The 22,722-nt window shown below is 48.8% G+C and overlaps 1 protein-coding gene across 4 annotated transcripts in view; it reads left to right on the top strand.

The window, feature by feature from the left end:
* HTT (huntingtin) overlaps positions 1 to 22,722 on the top strand; it is a 517,727-nt gene that overhangs the window by 359,741 nt on the left and 135,264 nt on the right. For all 4 annotated transcript variants that reach the window (XM_063924321.1, XM_063924312.1, XM_063924303.1 and 1 more), the window contains one exon: positions 16,297 to 16,397. In XM_063924321.1, coding sequence (XP_063780391.1) covers positions 16,297 to 16,397 — 101 coding nt within the window. The remainder of the gene's footprint in view (positions 1 to 16,296; positions 16,398 to 22,722) is intronic.

Raw genomic sequence — 22,722 nt, 5'->3', positions numbered from 1 at the left:
ACTGGACACTGAGCTCCAGAGGGAGTCGGAACACAGGTCAGCCTGGGGTTCGTCCCGGAGCCGCGCCGCCGATCCCCCTTACAGACGCTGAAGAAGACGGCAGAACGGAGGTCCGGAAACAGGCGGCAGAAGACTTCACAGTCTTCATGAAGGTAGCGCACAGCACTGCAGCTGTGCGCCATTGTTGTCACACGGCTCACTGACCTAGTCACGGAGGGTGCAGGGCGCTGCTGGGGGCGCCCTGGGCAGCAATATAAGTACCTTATTGGCAAAATAAATACATCACATATAGCCATTAAGGCTATATGTATGTATTTTAACCCAGGCCAGTTCTTAAAAACCGGGAGAAAAAACCTGCCGAAAAGGGGGCGGAGCTTATTCTCCTCAGCACACAGCGCCATTTTCCCTCACAGAAAGGCTGAAGGGAAGGCTCCCATGCTCTCCCCTGCACTGCACTACAGAAACAGGGTTAAAACAGAGAGGGGGGGCACTGATTTGGCGATATAAATATATATTAAATGCTATAAGGGAGGAACACTTTTATAAAGGTTGTCCCTGTATAATTATAGCATTTTGGTGTGTGCTGGCAAACTCTCCCTCTGTCTCCCCAAAGGGCTAGTGGGTCCTGTCCTCTATCAGAGCATTCCCTGTGTGGGTGCTGTATGTCGGTACGTGTGTGTCGACATGTATGAGGAAAATGTTGGTGAGGAGGCGGAGCAAATTGCCTGTAATGGTGATGTCACTCTCTAGGGAGTCGACACCGGAATGGATGGCTTACTTGTGGAAGTACGTGATCATGTCAACACGCTGCGAGCCGGTTGACGACATGAGACGACCGGCAAACAAATTAGTACCTGTCCAGGCGTCTCAGACACCGTCAGGGGCTTGTAAAAACGCCCATTTACCTCACGGACACTGACTCCAGTGTCGACGGTGAAGAAACAAACGTATTTTCCTTTAGGGCCACACGTTACATGTTAAGGGCATGAGGAAGGTGTTACATATTTCTGATACTACAAGTACCACAAATAAGGGTATTTTGTAGGGTGTGAATAAACTACTTGTAGTTTTGCCTGAATCAGATAAATTAAATGAAGTGTGTGATGATACGTGGGGTTCCTCCGATAAAAAGTTATGGGCGGTATACCCTTTCCCGCCAGAAGTAAGGGCGAGTTGGGAAACACACCTTAGGGTGGATAAGGCGCTCACACGCTTATAAAACAAGTGGCGTTACCGTCTCCAGATACGGCCGCCCTCAAGGAGCCAGCTGATAGGAAGCTGAAAAATAGCCTAAGAAGTATATACACACATACTGGTGTTATACTACGACCAGCAATCGCCTCAGACTGGATGTGCAGCGCTGAGGGGGCTTGGTCGGATTTCCTGACTGAAAATTTTGATACCCTTGACAGGGACAAGATTTTATTGTCTATAGAGCATTTTAAGGATGCATTTCTATATATGCGTGATGCGCAGAGGGATATTTGCATTCTGGCATCAAGAGTAAATGTGATGTCCATATCTGCCAGACGAAGACACGACAGTGGTCAGGTGAGGCAGATTCCAGACGGCACATGGAAGTATTGCCGTATAAAGGGGCGGTCCATCGGACCTGGTGGCCATGGCAACAGCTGAAAAATCCACCTTTTGTTCCCCGAGTCACATCTCAGCAGAAAAGGACACAGTCTTTTCAGTCTCAGTCCTTTCGTCCCCATACGGGCAGGCGGGCAAAGGCCAGTCATATCTGCCCAGGGGTAGAGGAACGGGAAGAAGACTGCAGCAAGCAGCCCATTCCCAGGAACAGAAGCCATTCACAGCTTCTGCCAAGTCCGCAGCATGACGCTGGGGCAGTACAAGCGGACTCAGGTGCGGTAGGGAGTCATCTCAAGATTTTCAGCACGCAGTGGGCTCACTCGCAAGGGGACTCCTGGATCCTACATGTAGTATCCCAGGTGTACATTGGAAATTCGAGACGTCTCCTCCTCACAAGTTCCGGAAGTCTGTTTTACCAACGTCTACCTCCGACAGGGAGGCAGTATTGGAAACAATTCACAAGCTGTATTCCCAGCAGGTGATAATCAAAGTACCCATCCTACAACAAGGGAGGGGGTATTATTCCACACTATATTGTGGTACTGAAGCCAAACGGCTCGGTGAGATCTGAAATATTTGAACACTTACATACAAGCGTTCAAATCAAGATGGAGTCACTCAGAGCAGTGATAGCGAACCAGGAAGAAGGGGATGAGATGGTGTCACTGGATATCAGGGACATTTACCTACATGTCCAAATTTGCCCTTCTCACCAAGGGTACTTCAGGTTCGTGGTACAGAACTGTCACTATCAGTTCAGACGCTGCCGTTTGGATTGTCCACGGCGCCCCGGGTCTTTACCAAGGTAATGGCCGAAATGATGATTCTTCTTAAAAGAAACTTGGACGCTTTCCTGATAAGGGCAAGGTCCAGAGAACAGTTGGAGGTCGGAGTAGCACTATCTTTAATAGTTCTACGACAGCACGAGTGGATTCTAAATATTCCAAAATCGTAGCTTTTCCGAGGACACGTCTACTGTTCCTAGGGATGATTCTGGACACAGTCCAGAAAAAGGTGTTTCTCCCAGAGGAGAAAGCCAGGGAGTTATCCGAGCTAATCGGGATCCTCCTAAAACCAGGAAAAGTGTCAGTGCATCATTGCACAAGAGTCCTGGTAAAAATGGTGGCTTATTACGAAGCAATTCCATTCGGCAGATTTCACGCAAGAACTCTTCAGTGGGATCTGCTGGACAAATGGTCCGGATCGCATCTTCAGATGCATCAGCGGATAACCCTATATCCAAGGACAAGGGTGTCTCTCCTGTGGTGATTACAGAGTGCTCATCTTCTAGAGGGCCGCAGATTCGGCATTCAGGATTGGATGCTGGTAACCACGGAGGCCAGCCTGAGAGGCTGGGGAGCAGTCACACAGGGAAAAAATTTCCAGGGAGTGTGATCAAGTCTGGAGAATTCTCTCCACATAAATATACTGGAGCTAAGAGCAAATTTATAATGCTCTAAGTTTAGCAAGGCCTCTGCTTCAAGGTCAGCCGGTATTGATCCAGTGGGATAACATCACGGCAGTCGCCCACGTAAACAGAAAGGGCGGCACAAGAAGCAGGAGGGCAGTGGTCAAAACTGCAAGGATTTTTCGCTAGGCGGAAAATCATGTGTTAGCACTGTCAGCAGTGTTCATTCCGGGAGTGGATGACTGGGAAGCAGACTTCCTCAGCAGGCACGACCTCCACCCGGGAGAGTGGGAACTTCATCGGGAAGTTTTCCGCATGATTGTGAACCGTTGGGAAAGACCAAAGGTGGACATGATGGCGTCCCGCCCGAACAAAAAACGTGACAGGTATTGCGCCAGGTCACGAGACCTTCAGGCGATAGCTGTGGACGTCCTGGTAACACCGTGGGTGTAACAGTCGGTGTATGTGTTCCCTCCTCTGTTTCTCATAACCAAGGTATTGAGAATTATAAGACGTAGAGGAGTAAGAACTATACTCGTGGCTCCGGATTGGCCAAGAGGGACTTGGTACCCGGAACTTCAAGAGATGCTCACAGAGGACTAATGGCCTCGGGAGCTAAGATGGGATTTGCTTTCAGCAAGAACCATGTCTGTTCCAAGAGGAACCGTGGCATCTGCCTCTAAGAAAGGACCTGCTCCAGCAGGGACCTTGTCTGTTCCAAGACTTACCGCGACTGCGTTTGACGGCATGGCGGTTTGAACGCCGGATCCTAAGGGAAAAGGCATTCCGGAAGAAGTCATACCTACCCTGGTCAAAGCCAGGAAGGAGGTGACCGTACAACGTTATCACCACATGTGGTGAAAATATATTGCGTGGGTGAGGCCAGGAAGGCCCCACGAAAAAAATTTCGACTAGGTCGATTTCTGCACTTCCTGAAAACAGGAGTGTCTATGAGCCTCAAATTGGGGTCCATTAAGGTTCAAGTTTCGGCCCTGTAGATTTTCTTCCAGAAAAAATTGGCTTCAATTCCTGAAGTCCAGACGTTTGTCAAGGGAGTATTGCATATACAGCCCCTTGTGTGCCTCCAGTGGCACCGTGGGATCTCAACGTAGTGTTGGGATTCCTAAAATCATATTGGTTTGAACCGCTCAAATCTGTGGATTTGAAATATCTCACATGGAAAGTGACCATGTTGTGGCCCTGGCCTCGGCCAGACGATTGTCAGAATTGGGGGCTTTGTCTTAAAAAAGCCCATATTTGTTTTTCCAGTCGGACAAGGCAGAACTGCGGACTCGTCCCCAGTTTCTTCCTAAGGTGGTGTCAGCGTTTCACCTGAAACAACATATTGTGGTGCCTGCGGCTACTAGGGACTTGGAGGACTCCAAGTTGCTAGACGTTGTCGGGGCCCTAAAAATATATAGATATATATATATATATATATATATATATATATTTCCAGGACGGCTGGAGTCAGAAAGTCTGACTTGCTGTTTATATTGTATGCACCCCAAAAGATGGGTGCTCCTGCTTCTAAGCAGACTATTGCTCGTTGGATTTGTAGTACAATTCAGCTTGCACAGTCTGTGGCAGGCCTGCCACAGCCAAAATCTGTCAATGCCCATTCCACAAGGAAGGTGGGTTCATCTTGGGCGGATGCCCGAGGGGGTCTCGGCTTTAAAATTTTGCCGAGCAGCTACGTGGTCAGGGGGGAACACGTTTGTAAAATTCTACAAATTTGATACCCTGGCTGAGGAGGACCTGGAGTTCTCTCATTCGGTGCTGCAGAGTCACCCGCACTCTCCCGCCCGTTTGGGAGCTTTGGTATAATCCCCATGGTCCTGACGGAGTCCCCAGCATCCACTAGGACGTTAGAGAAAATAAGATTTTACTTACCGATAAATCTATTTCTCGTAGTCCGTAGTGGATGCTGGGCGCCCATCCCAAGTGCGGATTGTCTGCATTACTTGTACATAGTTATTGTTACAAAAATCGGGTTATTATTGTTGTGAGCCATCTTTTTTAGAGGCTACTTCATTGTTATCATACTGTTAACTGGGTTCAGATCACAAGTTGTACGGTGTGATTGGTGTGGCTGGTATGAGTCTTACCCGGGATTCAAGATCCTTCCTTATTGTGTACGCTCGTCCGGGCACAGTACCTAACTGAGGCTTGGAGGAGGGTCATAGGGGGAGGAGCCAGTACACACCATGTGACCTAAAAGCTTTTTTAGATGTGCCCTGTCTCCTGCGGAGCCCGCTATTCCCCCATGGTCCTGACGGAGTCCCCAGCATCCACTACGGACTACGAGAAATAGATTTATCGGTAAGTAAAATCTTATTTTTCTCCTTCGTCCTAGAGGATGCTGGGGACTCCAAAAGGACCATGGGGTATAGACTGGATCCGCAGGAGACATGGGCACTTTAAGACTTTAAATGGGTGTGAACTGGCTCCTCCCTCTATGCCCCTCCTCCAGACCTCAGCTAGATTCTGTGCCCAGAGGAGACTGGTCACACACTAGGGGAGCTCTACTGAGTTTCTCTAAAAAGACTTTTGTTAGGTTTTTTATTTTCAGGGAGCGCTGCTGGCAACAGGCTCCCTGCATCGTGGGGCTGAGGGGAGAGATGCAGACCTATTTCTGTGAGTTGAAAGGCTCTGCTTCTTGGGCTACTGGACACCATTAGCTCCAGAGGGTCTGATCAATTGGGTCACCTAGCTGCTCGTTCCCGGAGCCGCGCCGCCGTCCCCCTCACAGAGACTGAAGAAATAAGACAGGTGAGTAACCGAAGCAAAGAGGACTTCAGTGAAGGCGGCAGAAGACTTCAGTCTTCCTGAGGTACCGCGCAGTGGTCGCGCTGTGTGCCATTGCTCCCGCACACACAGGCACTACATGGGTGCAGGGCGCAGGGGTGCGCCCTGGGCAGCAATAAAAACCTAAAAAATAAGGACTGGCATGTATATACAGTGGGGAGGCACTGTTAGGAGACCCCCGCCAGTATAAAAAAAAATGCGGGACATAAGCGTGCCATGTAGGGGGCGGGGCTTCTTTCTCCAGCTCTGACCAGCGCCATTTTCTCTCCACAGCTTGCTGTAGAGACGCTGCTCCTGGCCCTTCACTGCTGTCACAAGTAACAGGGTGTTAAAAACAAGGGGGGGGCACGAAAATTTGGTGTTGGTTATTATTATAAAACAGTAACTTATAGGTCTGGGGCATTGTTTAATTCTTCAGACCGGTGGGGCGCTGGGTGTGAGCTGGCAAACTCCTTCTCTGTCTCTCTGAAAGGCCTTACTGTGGGTCTGACCCCTTTAGCCCAGTGTGTTTGGGGGTGTCAGTATGCGTGTGTCGGCATGGCAGAAGCTGAATGCTATGCCCAGGAGGAGACTCGCGTGGGGGCTGAACAGAATGAGGGAGTTACTCGGTCGGCACCACCGACTGCTGATTGGGTTGAGATGTGAAGTGTTTTAAATAAAAGTGTGGCATTGTTGCATAAGAGGTTGGACAAATCGGAGTCTCAGAACCAAGCATGGAGACAATCCATGGGAGAGGTGGTGCCACACACTCATACCCCCTCGGGGTCTCAGAAACGTTCATTTACCCAGATAGCAGACACGGATTCCGACTCCAGTGTCGACTATAATGATGCAAAGTTGCACCCTAGGGTGGCTAAGAGTATTCAATACATGATTGTGGCGATAAAAGACGTGTTACATATCACGGAAGACCCCGTTGTCCCTGAGACAAGGGTCTGTATGCTTAAGGGGAAGAAACCGGAGGTAACATTTCCTCCCTCTCATGAACTGAACGCTCTTTTTGAAAGGGCCTGGGAAACTCCAGACCAGAGGTGGCAGATTCTCAGGAGAATTGCTATGGCATATCCGTTTCCTTCTCAGGATAGGGTTAGGTGGGAGTCAACACCCATGGTAGACAAAGCTCTAGCGCAATTGTCTGAGAAGGTGGCACTACCGTCCCCTGAAACGGCAGCCCTTAACGATCCTGCTGATCGTAGGCAGGAAGCTACCTTGAAATCTATGTATGTTACGACGGGGACGCTGCTCAGGCCGGCCGTGGCATCGGCTTGGGTGAGTAACGCGATTGAAAAGTGGGCAGATACCTTGTCACCTGAATTGGACACCCTGGATAGGGATAGCGTGCTTTTGACACTAGGTCATATCAGGGACGCTGCAGTTTATCTAAAGGAGACTGCGAGAGATGTTGGCCTCTTGGGATCAAGGGCCAATGCCATGGCAATCTCGGCTAGGAGGGCGTTGTGGACTCATCAATGGAATGGTGATGCTGATTCTAAGAAGGCTATAGAGACTCTGCCCTATAAGGGTGGAGTTTATTTGGTGAAGGCCTCGCGGACCTGGTTTCTACAGCTACCGCGGGTAAGTCCTCTTTTCTGCCTTTGTTCCTCCACAGCAAAAGAAAACGCCTCAATACCAGATGCAGTCCTTTCGGTCACAAAAATTCCGGATAGGACGTGGATCATCCTTCCTTCCTTGCGGCAAGAGGTAAGGGAAAAAGATCGCCGGCTGTGGCAGGCTCCCAGGAGCAGAAGTCCTCCCCGGCTTCTGCTAAGTCCACCGCATGACGCTGGGGCTCCCCTGCAGGGAGTCCTCACCAGTGGGGGCTCATCTTCAGTCAGGTCTGGGTTCTCTCGGGCCTGGATCCTTGGGTGCTGGAAATTGTGACCAAGGATACAAACTGGAGTTTCAAGACGTGCCTCCACACCGATTTTTCAAATCGGCCTTGTCAGCTTCTCTTCTGGAAAGAGAGGTAGTGTGTGCAGCAATGCAATAGCTGTGTCAGCAGCGAGTCATTGTCGAGGTACCCCCATCACAACGGGGAGAAGGGTTTTATTCAAGCCTGTTTGTGGTCCCGAAGCCGGATGGCTCGGTCAGACCGATTCTGAACTTAAAATCCCTCAGTCTGTTTTTGAGTAGTTTCAAATTCAATATGGAATCTCTCCGAGCGGTGATCTCCAGTCTGGAGGGGAGGGGGGGGGGGGGGGTTTATGGTGTCAGTCGACATAAAGGATGCTTACCTACATGTCCCCATTTGTCCTCCTCATCAGGCGTACCTGATGAGGAGGATAAATGGGGACATGTAGGTAAGCATCCTTTATGTCGACTGACACCATAACCCCCCCCCCCTCCAGTCTGTCGTTCTTGGGCATGGTTCTGGACACGGATGTTCAGAGAGTTTTTCTTCCATTGGAAAAAGCTCTGGAAATCCCGAAAATGGTCAAGGAGCTTCTGAAACCGGCAATAGTGTCGATTCATCAATGCACTCGAGTGCTGGGGGAAATGGTGGCGGCCTACGAGGCCATTCCGTTTGTCAGGTTTCATGCCAGGACTTTTCAGTGGGACCTGTTGGACAAGTGGTCCGGGTCCCATCTACACATGCACCGGAGGATAAGCCTATCCCCCCAGGGCCAGGATTTCTCTCCTGTGGTGGCTCCAAAGTTCTCACCTTCTAGAGGATCGCAGGTTCGGGATCCAGGATTGGATCCTGGTAACCACGGATACGAGTCTCCGAGGTTGGGGAGCAGTCACACGGGGGAAATTTCCAGGGAAAATGGTCAAGCCAAGAAACATTCTGGAATTAAGGTCCATTTACAACGGCCTCCTACAAGCAGAACATCTCCTTCGCGGCCTACCTGTCCTGATTCAGTCGGACAACATAACAGCGGTGGCGCACATAAACCGCAAGGGCGGAACAAGGAGCAGAACGGCGATGGCGGAGGCCACAAGGATTCTTCGCTGCGCCGAAAAACATGCAAGCGCTCTGTCAGCTGTCTTCATTCCAGGCGTGGACAACTGGGAAGCAGACTTCCTCAGCAGAGACGATCTCCATCCAGGAGAGTGGGGTCTTCATCAAGAGGTCTTTGCAGAAGTGACAAGTCGTTGGGGACTGCCTCAAATAGACATGATGGTGTCTCGCCTGAACAAGAAGTTTCAGACATATTGTTCCAGGTCGAGGGACCCTTAAGCAATAGCAGTGGACGCTCTGGTGACACCGTGGGTGTTTCAGTCGGTCTATGTTCCCCTCCACTTCCACTCATCCCAAAGGTGTTAAGGATCATAAGAAGAACAAGGGCGCGGGCGATACTCATTGTTCCAGATTGGCCACGGAGGGCCTGGTATCCGGATCTTCAGGAATTACTCATAGGAAATCCCTGGCCTCTTCCTCTGAGAGAGGATCTATTACAGCAAAGACCGTGCGTGTTCCAAGACTTACCGCAGTTGCGTTTGACAGCATGGCGATTGAATGCCAAATCCTAGCTCGAAAGGGTATTCCCGAAGAGGTCATTCCGACTTTACTGAAAGCTAGGAAGGAGGTAACGGCGAAGTATTATACCGTATTTGGAGAAAATATGTGTCTTGGTGCGAATCCAAGAAGGCGCCTACAGAAAAATTTCAGCTAGGTCGTTTTCTCCATTTTTTGCAAGCAGGTGTGGATGCGAGCCTAAAGTTAGGCTCCATTAAAGTGCAGATTTCGGCCTTATCTATTTTCTTTCAAAAGGAATTGGCCTCGCTTCCAGAATTACAGACTTTCGTAAAAAAGGGTACTACACATCCAGCCTCCATTTGTGGCTCCATGGGACCTTAACGTGGTGTTACGGTTCCTTACGTCACATTGGTTTGAACCTTTACAAAAGGTTGAGTTGAAATTTCTCACTTGGAAAGTGGTCATGCTATTGGCCTTGGCGTCCGCAAGGCGGGTATCAGAGTTGGCGGCGTTGTCTCACAAAAGCCCCTACTTTGGTTTCCATATTGATAGAGCGGAATTGAGGACTCGTCAACAATTTCTCCCAAAGGTGGTTTCTTCGTTTCACATGAACCAACCTATTGTGGTACCTGTGGGCTACTGAAGTCTTGGCTGTTTCTAAGTCGCTCGATGTGGTCAGAGCTTTGAAAATTTATGTAGCCAGAACGGCTCGTATCAGGAAAACAGAGGAGCTGTTTGTCCTGTATGCTTCCAACAAGGTTGGGGCTCCTGCTTCTAAGCAGACTATTGCACGCTGGATCTGTAATACGATTCAGCATGCCCATTCTGTGGCTGGATTGCCGTTACCGAATTCGGTGAAGGCCCATTCCACTAGGAAGGTGGGTTCGTCTTGGGCGGCTGCCCGGGGTGTCTCGGCATTACAACTTTACCCAGCAGCTACTTGGTCAGGTTCAAACACTTTTGCAAAATTCTCTAAGTTTGATACACTCGCTGATGAGGACCTCATGTTTGCTCAATCAGTGCTGCAGTCATCCGCATTCTCCCGCCCAGTCTGGAGCTTTGGTATAAACCCCATGGTCCTTTTGGAGTCCCCAGCATCCTCTAGGACGAAGGAGAAAATAGGATTTATTTTTCATCCACTAGGGGTCACTGGAGTACTCTTGGGATATGGACGGCTTCCGCAGGAACAGGGCACTGAATATTTAAATTTAGAACTCTCCACCCTTCCATATCCCAGAGTACCCCAGTGTTTTTTCTGTGCTCGAAGTAGCAACAGGCTAGTGTGGAGCTTCCACACTTCTTTTGAATATATTTTTATTTGATTTTTTATTTTTCACTTTATCCACATCCCTTCCCCCCTTCCAAAAGGCAAGGGTCCGGGATAGTGGAAGCTGCTGCAAGCAGCTGTGGCGTGTCGGTCCTCACTACAGAGCACCCTCACAGCCAAGTGCAGACTACCTGCAGAAAAGGCTGGACGGAGCTTGCAGAGAAGCCCCGTCATAGCCCTCACCACAGGCGTCCAGGTATGTTGGGGGACGGGAGCTGCCGCCCCGCTGTGTGGGGACACTGTTTCTGTGAAGCGCCGCCCGCCGCTATGTAAGCCGCCCGCCGCGGCCGCTGATTGATGTCCTGCCGCGCCGGCCGCATGTTCTTTCATTCATATAAGCCGCTTCACGGCTCGATGGAGCGCGCTACCCGATTCCCGTTCCCCGGCTCCCGCTACCCAGCTCTCTCTAGTCGCGCCCCGGTGTTCCAGTACACGGAGCACAGAGGGGCGGGGGAGTTTCACAGCACATGCAGCTGCACGGTGGGGGCAGCAGCAGTATATAGGCTGCATAGATAATACGACAGCATAGGCTATTAAGCCTTTATTAACACTATCCCAGGTTATATATGTGTTTCACAAGATTATAACCTGTACTGTGATTATACTGTAAGCATGGCATGGGGGCCATTTTAACCATGCTTCCTGTTGTGATTCCAGAACGTTCCTGTCCTACATCTCTACTCCACCGGAGGCGCAGGGGTGTTAGTGGGAATTTGGGATCAGATTTCATATAGTACTGGCCACGTGCACTGCACTTGGCCAGATATATATATCACACACACCTTAGTACTATTTTACTGAGTCGTGCAAGTTGTCTGTCTTTGTATATTGTATTGTCTGTCTCCATAATGAGTAAGGCACCAGCAAAAGCAAAAAAGCAGTTTCACTGCAAAGTCTGCAACAGTGTGTTACCGGATGGATCTACCACTTGTACAGTATGTTTTGTGAATTCAGCTACGAATACAATTTCTGCTCGGTTTTGAAGCCGGTTTCCTCCCCGGACCCTCCATGGGAAATGCTAGCCAATGTAATGGCTGGGTTGCAATCAGAATTGGCCGCCGCTCGACAAGAGCGGGAAGCGGCAAGATCTGAGTCTACGGTGAGACCGCCAGAACTACCGGAGGCGTCTCAGCCTTGCCAAAAGTCCAAATCCATTTTGGGTAGACGGGATACATTTCAGATGTCTTATGATTTACCAGTTTCTGCTATGTTGCATTCTGACGGTTCCATGCCAGACCTCACTGCGCAAGATGAGGGTGAGGAGGGGGAAGTGGACCAGCAGTCAGATAGTGATGATATTAACAGCCCAGGTATTGATAATCTCATCAGAGCGGTGCGTCAGTCTCTGAAGTTTACAGAAACTGAGGAGCCTCTGACAAATTATGAAGTCGTCTTTACTAAACGAAAGAAATCTCCAATGTGTTTTCCTGTTTCGGAATCTCTTAATAAGATGTTAGTAGAAACACGAAAGAATCCAGATAAACGGTTTTCTATACCTCGCAGATTTAAGTCTAGTTACCCGTTTCCAGAGTCGGTAACATGTACATGGGAGAATCCGCCAATGGATTGTGTCAAACTTACAAAGAAATAAACTGTATCAGTACCAACTGCTACTATGCTTAAAGACCCTTCAGACCGTAAAATACAAACTATGCTAAAGTCCATGTATATAGCAGCAGGAGTGCTGCTTAGACCTGGGTTGGTTGGCATTTGGGTCACTAAGGCGCTAATAGTGTAGATAACAGAACTCAAGTCTACCCTACATGATGATCACCTTATACTTCTCGCTGATCAAATCTGTGAAGCTGCTGAGTATCTTTGTACAGCTTCTACTGACGTCTGTACTACTCACTTCTCGTATTTCTTCGTCGCTAGTTACAGTACGACGAGCACTCTGGCTGCGTTCTTGGCAAGCGGAAGCAGAGGTAAAAAGAGGTATAGAGGCGTTACCTTACGGTGGCGAGAAGTTGTTTCGTCCTGAATTGGACAAATGGATTTCTGAGGCCACGGGAGGAAGATCTGTTTTCCTACCATCGCCTCCAACGGTACCTAGAAGGAAATACTCTGGCCCGGCGTTCAAATCCTTTAGACCTCAGCCCTTTCGAGGCCGTGGTAGAGGAACAGCCACGCCTGGTAGACGAGGTCGAGGACGTGGTTTCCAACAAACCAACAGCAGTCGTCAGAACGCTAAGGTCACCGACAAGCCAGTGGCATGACGGGCTCCCAGCCCATCTCGAATCTCCAATTGTGGGAGCACGCCTTCAGACGTTCCATTTGGCATGGTTCCAGACATCCACAGATGGGTGGATCCGCAATTTAGTGTTAAAATGTTACAAAATAGCGTTCAACTGTTTCCCGCCACTGCGGTTTTTCAAGACAGGACTGCCTCTGTCGGACAACAAGAGGGCGGTTCTGCAAATTGCCATTCAGTCCCTGCTGGATTCAGCAGTTTTGATTCCGGACCCTGTACAACAACAAGGTCAGGGTTATTATTCCAGTCTGTTTGTGGTAACAAAGCCGGATGGCTCCGTCAGGCCAATATTGAACTTAAAGGGTCTGAATCAGTACGTCACTTACTACAGTTTCAAGATGGAATCTCTGCGGTCAGTAATTGCAGGTTTAGAGCCACAGGAATTCATGATTGCGCTAGATCTCAAGGATGCGTACTTACACATTCCAATTTGGCCACCTCATCAGAGGTTCTTGCGTTTTGCGATACGGCAGTTTCAGGCTCTACCGTTTGGCCTCTCGTCAGCGCCTCGGGTATTCACCAAGGTGATGTCTGTGATGATAGCTCATCTCCGATCCCTGGGAGTGATAATAGTTCCGTATTTGGACGATCTGCTCATCAAAGCTCCGTCTCAACAGATGCTCCTCCAACATGCGTTGCTAACGTACAATGTACTGGTTCAGCACGGTTGGATTGTCAACTTCAAGAAATCACATCTAATTCCCTCTCAACGACTTCAATTCCTAGGTATGATTCTCGATACAGTAAATCAAAGAATTTACCTACCAGAACAGAAAGTACGGATTATTCGTCATCTGGTACAATTAGTGCTCAAACCACGCACAGTCTCGGTACATTTGTGCATTCGCCTCTTAGGCACAATGGTGGCGGCTTTCGAAGCGCTTCAGTTCGGAAGATTTCACCCACGTACTTTTCAACTGGATGTGCTTGCACAGTGGTCGGGCTCGCATCTGCAGATTCACCACAGGGTGAGGTTGTCGCCACGGGCCGGGGTATCTCTACTCTGGTGGCTCAAAGTACACAATCTAACCGCAGGAAAACGGTTCGGCGCCTGGAATTGGATAATTTCTACAGACTGGGTTAGATGGAGGACTGCGTTTATCTACACTAAAGGTGCAGGTATCTGCTTTGTCAATTTACTTTCAAAGACGATTGGCTCTATTGCCGTCTGTACACACCTTTCTGCAAGGTGTCCTCAGAGTACAACCTCCATTCATTCCAGCTACAGCGCCATGGGACTTGAATCTGGTTTTAGATTTCTTACAGTTTTCATATTTTGAACGATTACAACAAGTGGATATTAAATTTCTCACTTGGAAAACAATTTTTCTCCTAGCCTTAGCTTCAGCAAGGCGTGTTTCAGATTTGGGTGCCTTGTCATGCAAGCCACCGTATTTGGTGTTTCATGATGACAGAGCGGAACTTCAGACGAATCCCGCTTTCTTACCAAAGGTAGTGTCATCTTTTCACATCAATCAACCAATAGTAGTTCCTGTGTTAACAGAAGATTCTGGAACTTTGGATGTGGTACGCGCGTTACGTGTTTATGTATCCCGAACTTCTACTGTTCGTAAGACGGATACGTTGTTTGTTCTCTATGATGCTGCCAAGATGGGTTGGCTAGCTTCTAAGCAGACCTTATCCAGATGGATAAAACTGACCATACGTCAGGCTTACCTTCATGCTAGGTTACAGCCGCCTACATCAGTAACAGCTCATTCCACACGTTCTGTGGGAACTTCATGGGCAGCTGGTCGTGGAGCTTCTACGACGCAGCTTTGCCGTGCGGCTACATGGTCATCAGTGCACACGTATGTGCGCTTTTACAAGTTTGATACGTTTGCGGCATCAGCATCTAGCTTTGGCCGCCTAGTGTTACAGATGCCAAACAGCTATCCCGCCCACGGGGGAAGCTTTGGTACGTCCCAAGAGTACTCCAGTGACCCCTAGTGGATGAAAAAGAAAATAGGATTTTGGTACTTACCAGGTAAATCCTTTTCTTTGAATCCATAGGGGGCACTGGACGTCCACCCAGAGCAGTTTTACCTGGTTTGTGGTAAGTTCAGGGGATCTTATGGTAACACTCTCTCACCGACTGGTTCAAATTATCAAGTTCTATCGGTTATGGTGTCAACTGTTTAGTTGTCAGTAACGTTATGTGTCAACTTTATTGTTGTCTGTTATGTTATATGTAATTCTCCATTGTTCAACCTCTCTATAGCTCCTGTTCGGCTCAGTAAAAAACACTGAGGTACTCTGGGATATGGAAGGGTGGAGAGTTCTAAATTTAAATATTCAGTGCCCTGTTCCTGCGGAAGCCGTCCATATCCCAAGAGTACTCCAGTGCCCCCTATGGATTCAAAGAAAAGGATTTACCTGGTAAGTACAAAAATCCTATTTTTAATACCTACTGGTAAATCCTTTTCTCTTAGTCCGTAGAGGATGCTGGTCGCCCGTCTATCTGCAGTACTTGTTAACGGTTATTGCTTATGTTACACAATGGTTGTGTTTTGGTTAAGGTCAGCCTGTTGCTGATCGTTTTGGTTCACGCTGTTAACTGGTTGTAGTTACAGGCCATGTTGTACGGTGTGTGGTGGTGTAAGCTGGTAGGTATCTCACCCTTAGTTTAACAAAATCCTTTTCCTCGAAATGTCTGTCTCCTCTGAGCACAGTTCCTATAACTGAGGTCTGGAGGAGAGGCATAGAGGGAGGAGCCAGTTCACACCCATTTAAAGTCTTAAAGTGCCCATGTCTCCTGCGGATCCCGTCTATACCCCATGGTCCTTTTGGAGTCCCCAGCATCCTCTACGGACTAAGAGAAAAGGATTTACCGGTAGGTATTAAAATCCTTGTTTTTACAAGAGCACCAATAACATTGTCCGTGCATTGGTGTATCAAGAATGTGTGGGGGAGGGGGGGACACACTGCTCCTCCTGCACCTTTAGGCCACCTCTCTGTCGAGTTCACCGCCACCCAAGATGTCTGAGTTAAGCCATACTTATTTATTGGGTATTCTGGCACCATTTTCATGAAGATTTGCAGAGAATCCACTAGAACAGGCATTCCCAACCACGGTCCTCAAGGCACACCAACAGTGCAGGTTTTAGTGATATCCAGGCTTCAGCACAGATGGTTAAATCAAAATAACTGAGCTACTAATTAAGTCACCTGTGCTGAAGCCTGGATATCACTAAAACCTGCACTGTTGGTGTGCCTTGAGGACCGTGGTTGGGAATGCCTGCACTAGAATATGGCATGCGCCCAGGTTCCTGGACATCGCAGTAGACTGGGAGAGTAGAGGGGGTCCACACGGATGCTGCAATTGGGGCCCCTCCTCTCTTAATTCTCCCTTCTGTCCGTGCTTGACATTTATGTAAACACATTGATTTTCTACTTAACTGTAACTATAATTATGTGACCTTATTCTCCTGTTGTATTTCTATATATTCCTCACACTTTTCTTCTGACATATCCCACCTGAATTGTAGGATGGACCAGTCGCACGCAGTTTGAGGAGACCTGGGCTACATTGCTCGGAGTTCTGGTGACACAGCCTATAGCAATGGGCCAGGAGGAAAGCCAGCAAGAGGTACAGTCCTACGAATGTGCACCAAGTAATTCACCTCAATTAACAAAACTTATTTAACTTTATGGCCCTTTCCAGAGATACAGAAGGTAACCAGTTATTGTTCAGTAATGTAATATTGATCCAGATAATTCTGGTTCCCCACCTCCCAACTGATATGTGAAAAACATATAAGTGGCGCCAGCTTAGTCCCAAGTGCAACAATGGAAATCCAAAACTGTTGTGTAATATTTATATTGTGTGTTAATTGATTCAAGAAGAGGGATGATTATTCCTTACCTAATGGTCTCTTGATTATGACAGTGTCTTTGATTTAGCTTTACGCATGTTACTGGGAATTAGCCAGGATTCTTGAGTCACAGTCTTGGGCTATCAAAAATTACATTTGTCCCCGACAAGATCCTTACTTAAGTTCAGCATGCGACAGCTGAGGGTGTTTCTTCTAAATTAACAAATTATGTACATTGCACAAATTAGTATAGTGACTATATTGACTAACACATTTTCTCATACGTCCTAGAGGATGCTGGGGGTCCACTTCAGTACCATGGGGTATAGATGGTTCCGCAGGAGCCATGGGCACTTTAAGACTTTTTCAGAGTGTGAACTGGCTTTTCCCTCTATGCCACTCCTCCAGACCTCAGTTTAGAAAATGTGCCCAGGCAGACTGGTCGCACTCTAGTGGAGCTCTACTGAGTTTCACTAAAATACTTTGTTATGTTTTTTATTTTCGGGGAGACTGCTGGCAACAGTCTCCGTGCTTCGTGGTACTTAAGGGGAAGAAGTAGGAACCAACTTCCTGAATAGTTTCATGGCTCTGCTTCTGCCTGACAGGACACCATTGGCTCCTGAAGGGTACTGAACACTAGCTGCGGCTATGCGCTCACTCCCACAGCACGCAGTCACCCCCATAACAGAGTCAGAAGACAGGTAAGTAATATTACCGGAGATTTGCAAGAGGGACCTCAGGTCTTCGTGACGGCTCAAGGTACCGCGCAGCGGGCGGGAACGCTGCTCGAACATGCTCTCCATAACACAGGCACGGGGGGGCTGGGCAGCATGAAACCTACTCTTTAACTGGCTAAATGTAGCATATGATGCCGTGGCAAAGTCCTACGCCCCCGCCAGTATAAAAAGTATTGTGATCATTTCTGAGGGGAAATGTGCCATTACAGGGGGTGGGGTTTCCTCCTCAGTCAGCCAGCACACTGCTCAGCGCCATTTTCTCCAGGCAGACTGCAGGGGAAGAAACGCTGGTCCTCTTCCACTTCTGAACAAGTATCAGGCTGAAAAAAAGGGGGGGCAGAGTGTATATTGGTGCTCAATTATACAATTTGACATTGTAAAAGCACTAAGGGTCTCTAGACATTTTACATGACACGGATTTTAGTCACTGGTGCTGAGTTGTGAACTGGCAAGCCCTTTTCTGTGTCCTGCTGGCAGATTTTACTGTGGTTCTGACCCCTATAAGCCCCGGAGTGTCTGTGGGGGGTTTGTGTATGTGTGTGACATGTCTGAGGCAGGGAGCTCTTCCCCTGAGGGGAGCCATTTTACGGACACAGAGTTATTATGTGGTGGCTCTGCCGGCACACCATGAACCTGAATGGGTGAAAGAATTACGTGATAGTGTGAATCATATCAGTGAGAGATTGGATAAGTCTGAGTCTCCTGCAGAAACCTGGAGAAAATCCGTGGGAGATGTGATTTTTAGTAGTTCTGCTTTTTCATCCACAGGGTACCCCACTGGGTCACATAAAAAGTCATTTGCACAAATAGTACAAACTGATACCGACACGGACTCTGATTCCTATGTCGACACTAGTGATTCCAGGGGAATAGATCCAAAATTAGCGAAAAACATTCAATACATGATTGTGGCTATACAGGAAGTCTTAGAAGTTACGGAGACCCCTCCTTTACCACAGGAGAAGGCTTACTTTTATAAAGAATAGAAGCTTTAATGTAACTTTTCCTCCATCTCATGAACTGAACAGTTTATTTGAGGGAGTCTGGGCAAACCCTTAAAAGAAATTTCAGATTCCTAAAAGAATTCAGGTAGCGTGCCCGTTCCCTGCAGAGTACAGGAAAAGGTGGGAGTCACCCCCTGTTTTAGACAGTGCCTTGTCACGGTTAACAAAAAAGGTGATTCTCCCTGGTCTGGGACGGCTTCACTAAAAGAGCCGGCAGACCGCAAGTTAGAGAATACATTCAAATCTATTTATGTGGCTAATGGGACATTACTCAGGCCTACCATTGCCTGTGTACGTGGGTGAGTAATGCTATTGAAAAGTGGTCAGAAAAGTGGTCAGCAGCGTTCAGCGCCATTTTCTCCTGCCTGCTCTTACTACAAGTGGAACCAGGTCCCTCCAGTGCAATCTCCAGCTATATGTACGGTACCAAGGGTGTTGTTCAAGGTAGGGGGGAGTTTACTGTATACAGGCTGTGTCACCTATTAAGGGACACAGTCTGCGCTGGTTAGGGTCTCCCTATACCTTTGATAGCGCTGTGGCTCCAATCTCTGTGTCTTTCTGCCATTCTTGGGGGGAAACTCTGTCTTCATAATACCCTGTGTGTCTGTGGGGTGTTTGAGTGTGTGTGCAACATGTCTAGGGACACTTTTTCATATGCTGCCGAGGATTTGTCTTCCTAGGAGGACTCCATTCCATGTAATCAGGATTGCACTGTCTTAGCACAGATCCCTGCTAGAGAACCAGAATGGTTAGTCTCTCTGAGGGGGACTATTTCTCAGATTTCTGACAGGGTTGCTAGGACTGAGCATGCCACTCAGATCCTACAATCCTCTATGGTTGTGTGGTCTGATACTGCTTCCTCGGGGTCCCCTGCGGTACATTCTCATAAACATGCACTTGCATTGCTTACGCAGGATGTCACGGACACAAACTCTGATACTGCAGACGGTGACTGGAATGTGTCGAGGGGAACAGCATCACTTGCTAAGGGGGTGCAGTTGATTGCAGCTGTGAGGGATATATTACATATTTCTCTGACGTCCTAAGTGGATGCTGGGACTCCGTAAGGACCATGGGGAATAGCGGCTCCGCAGAAGACTGGGCACAACTAAAAGAAAGCTTTTGGTCTAACTGGTGTGCACTGGCTCCTGACACTATGACCCTCCTCCAGACTTCAGTTAGAATCTTGTGCCCGGCTGAGCTGGATGCACACTAGGGGCTCTCCTGAGCTTCTAGAAAGAAAGTATATTTAGGTTTTTTATTTTACAGTGAGATCTGCTGGCAACAGACTCACTGCAGCGAGGGACTAAGGGGAGAAGAAGCGAACCTACCTGACTGGAGATAGCTTGAGCTTCTTAGGCTACTGGACACCATTAGCTCCAGAGGGATCGAACACAGGACCCGACCTCGATCGTTCGGTCCCAGAGCCGCGCCGCCGTCCCCCTTACAGAGCCAGAAGCAAGAAGTGGTCCAGAAAATCGGCGGCAGAAGACTTCTGTCTACAACAAGGTAGCGCACAGCACTGCAGCTGTGCGCCATTGCTCCTCATGCACACCTCACACTCCGGTCACTGATGGGTGCAGGGCGCTGGGGGGGGGGGGGCACCCTGAGGGCAATATAATACACCTTGGCTGGCAAATCTACACCATATATAGTCAGGAAGGCTACATAGGCGTAAAAATTTGATGAGGAGGCTTATGTGGAGGCGGAGCAGATGCCGATAAATGTGATGTCACCCCCTGCGGGGCCGACACCTGAGTGGATGGTTATGTGGAAGGAATTTCGCGACAGTGTCGACTCCTTACATAAAAGGTTTGACGACATACCAAATATGGGATAGCCGGCTTCTCAGCCTGTGCCTTCCCAGGCGTCTCAAAAGCCATCAGGGGCTCTAAAACGCCCGCTACCTCAGATGGCAGACACAGATGTCGACACGGATACTGACTCCAGTGTCGACGACGATGAGACTAATGTAACTTCCAATAGGGCCACACGTTACATGATTGAGGCAATGAAAAATGTGTTGCACATTTCTGATGTTACCCCCGGTACCACAAAAAAGGGTATTATGTTTGGAGAGAAAAAACTACCAGTAGTTTTTCCTCCATCTGAGGAATTAAATGAAGTGTGTGAAGAAGCGTGGGCTTCCCCCGATAAGAAACTGGTAATTTCTAAAAGGTTACTAATGGCGTACCCTTTCCCGCCAGAGGATAGGTCACGTTGGGAAACATCCCCTAGGGTGGATAAAGCGCTCACACGCTTGTCAAAGAAGGTGGCACTACCGTCTCCGGATACGGCCGCCCTAAAGGAACCTGCTGATAGAAAGCAGGAGGCTATCCTGAAGTCTGTATATACACACACAGGTATTATACTGAGACCAGCTATTGCTTCAGCATGGATGTGCAGTGCTGTAGCTGCGTGGTCAGATTCCCTGTTGGAAAATATTGATACCCTAGACAGGGACACTATATTGCTAAACGTAGATCATATTAAAGACGCAGTCTTATACATGAGAGATGCACAGAGGGATATTTGCCGGCTGGCATCTAAAATAAGTGCAATGTCCATTACTGCCAGGAGAGGGTTATGGACTCGGCAGTGGACAGGTGATGCAGATTCTAAAAGGCACATGGAAGTGAGGAGTTGTTCGGGGATGGTCTCTCGGACATCGTTTCCACAGCAACAGCTGGGAAGTCTGCATTTTTACCCCATGTTCCCTCGCAGCCAAAGAAAGCACCGTATTATCAGGTACAGTCCTTTCGGCCCCATAAGGGTAAGCGGGTTAAAGGCGCGTCCTTTCTGCCCAGAGGTAGAGGGAAAAAGCTGCAGCATACAGCCGGTTCCCAGGAACAAAAGTCCTCCCCCGCTTCCTCCAAGTCCACCGCATGACGCTGGGGCTCCACAGGCGGAGCCAGGTACGGTGGGGGCCCGTCTCAAAAACTTCAGCGATCAGTCGAGACGTCTTCCCCCCCCCCCCCCCCCCCTGCCGTTTCCTCTAATCTGCCTTGCCAACAACTCCCTCAGGCAGGGAGGCAGTGTTAGAGGCAATTCGCAAGCTGTATTCCCAGCAGGTGATAGTCAAGGTGCCCCTACTTCAACAAGGACGGGGCTACTATTCCACAATGTTTGTGGTACCGAAACCGGACGGTTCGGTGAGACCCATTTTAAATTTGAAATCCTTGAACACGTATATAAAAAAAATTCAAGTTCAAGATGGAATCGCTCAGGGCGGTTATTGCAAGCCTGGACGAGGGGGATTACATGGTATCACTGGACATCAAGGATGCTTACCTGCATGTCCCCATTTACCATCCTCACCAGGAGTACCTCAGGTTTGTGGTACAGGATTGTCATTACCAATTCCAGACGTTGCCGTTTGGTCTATCCACGGCTCCGAGGGTATTTACCAAGGTAATGGCCGAAATGATGATACTCCTTCGAAAGAAGGGAGTTTTAATTATCCCGTATTTGGACGATCTCCTGATAAAGGCGAGGTCCAGGGAGCAGTTGTTGGTCGGGGTAGCACCATCTCGGGAGGTGCTACAACAGCACGGCTGGATTCTAAATATTCCAAAGTCACAGCTGGTCCCTACGACACGTCTACTGTTCCTGCGGATGGTTCTGGACACAGAACAGAAAAAAGTGTTTCTCCCGGAGGAGAAGGCCAAGGAGCTGTCTTCTCTAGTCAGAGGCCTCCTAAAACCAAAACAGGTGTCGGTGCATCCCTGCACGCGGATCCTGGGAAAGATGGTAGCTTCCTACGAAGTGGGACCTGTTAGACAAGTGGTCCGGATCGCATCTTCAGATGCATCGGCTGATAACCCTGTCTCCAAGGATCAGGGTGTCCCTGCTGTGGTGGCTGCAGAGTGCTCATCTTCAAGAGGGCCGCAGATTCGGCATACAGGATTGGGTCCTGGTGACCACGGATGCCAGCCTTCGAGGCTGGGGGGCAGTCACACAGGGAAGAAACTTCCAAGGACTATGGTCAAGTCAGGAGACTTCCCTACACATAAATATTCTGGAACTGAGGGCCATTTTCAATGCCCTAAGTCAGGCAAAACCCCTGCTACAAAACCAGCCGGTACTGATCCAGTCAGACAACATCACGGCAGTCGCCCATGTAAACCGACAGGGCGGCACAAGAAGCAGGACGGCGATGGCAGAAGGCACAAGGATTCTCCGATGGGCGGAAAATCACGTGTTAGCACTGTCAGCAGTGTTCATCCCGGGAGTGGACAACTGGGAAGCAGACTTCCTCAGCAGACACTACCTCCACCCGGGAGAGTGGGGACTTCATCCGGAAGTCTTCCAACTGATTGTAACCGCTGGGAAAAGCCACAGGTGGACATGATAGCGTC

This window comes from Pseudophryne corroboree, chromosome 1 (genome assembly GCF_028390025.1).
Source record: "Pseudophryne corroboree isolate aPseCor3 chromosome 1, aPseCor3.hap2, whole genome shotgun sequence".
Taxonomy (NCBI): domain Eukaryota; kingdom Metazoa; phylum Chordata; class Amphibia; order Anura; family Myobatrachidae; genus Pseudophryne; species Pseudophryne corroboree.
Note: the sequence above shows the minus strand (reverse complement) of the source record. Positions and strands in the feature narration are given on the sequence as shown.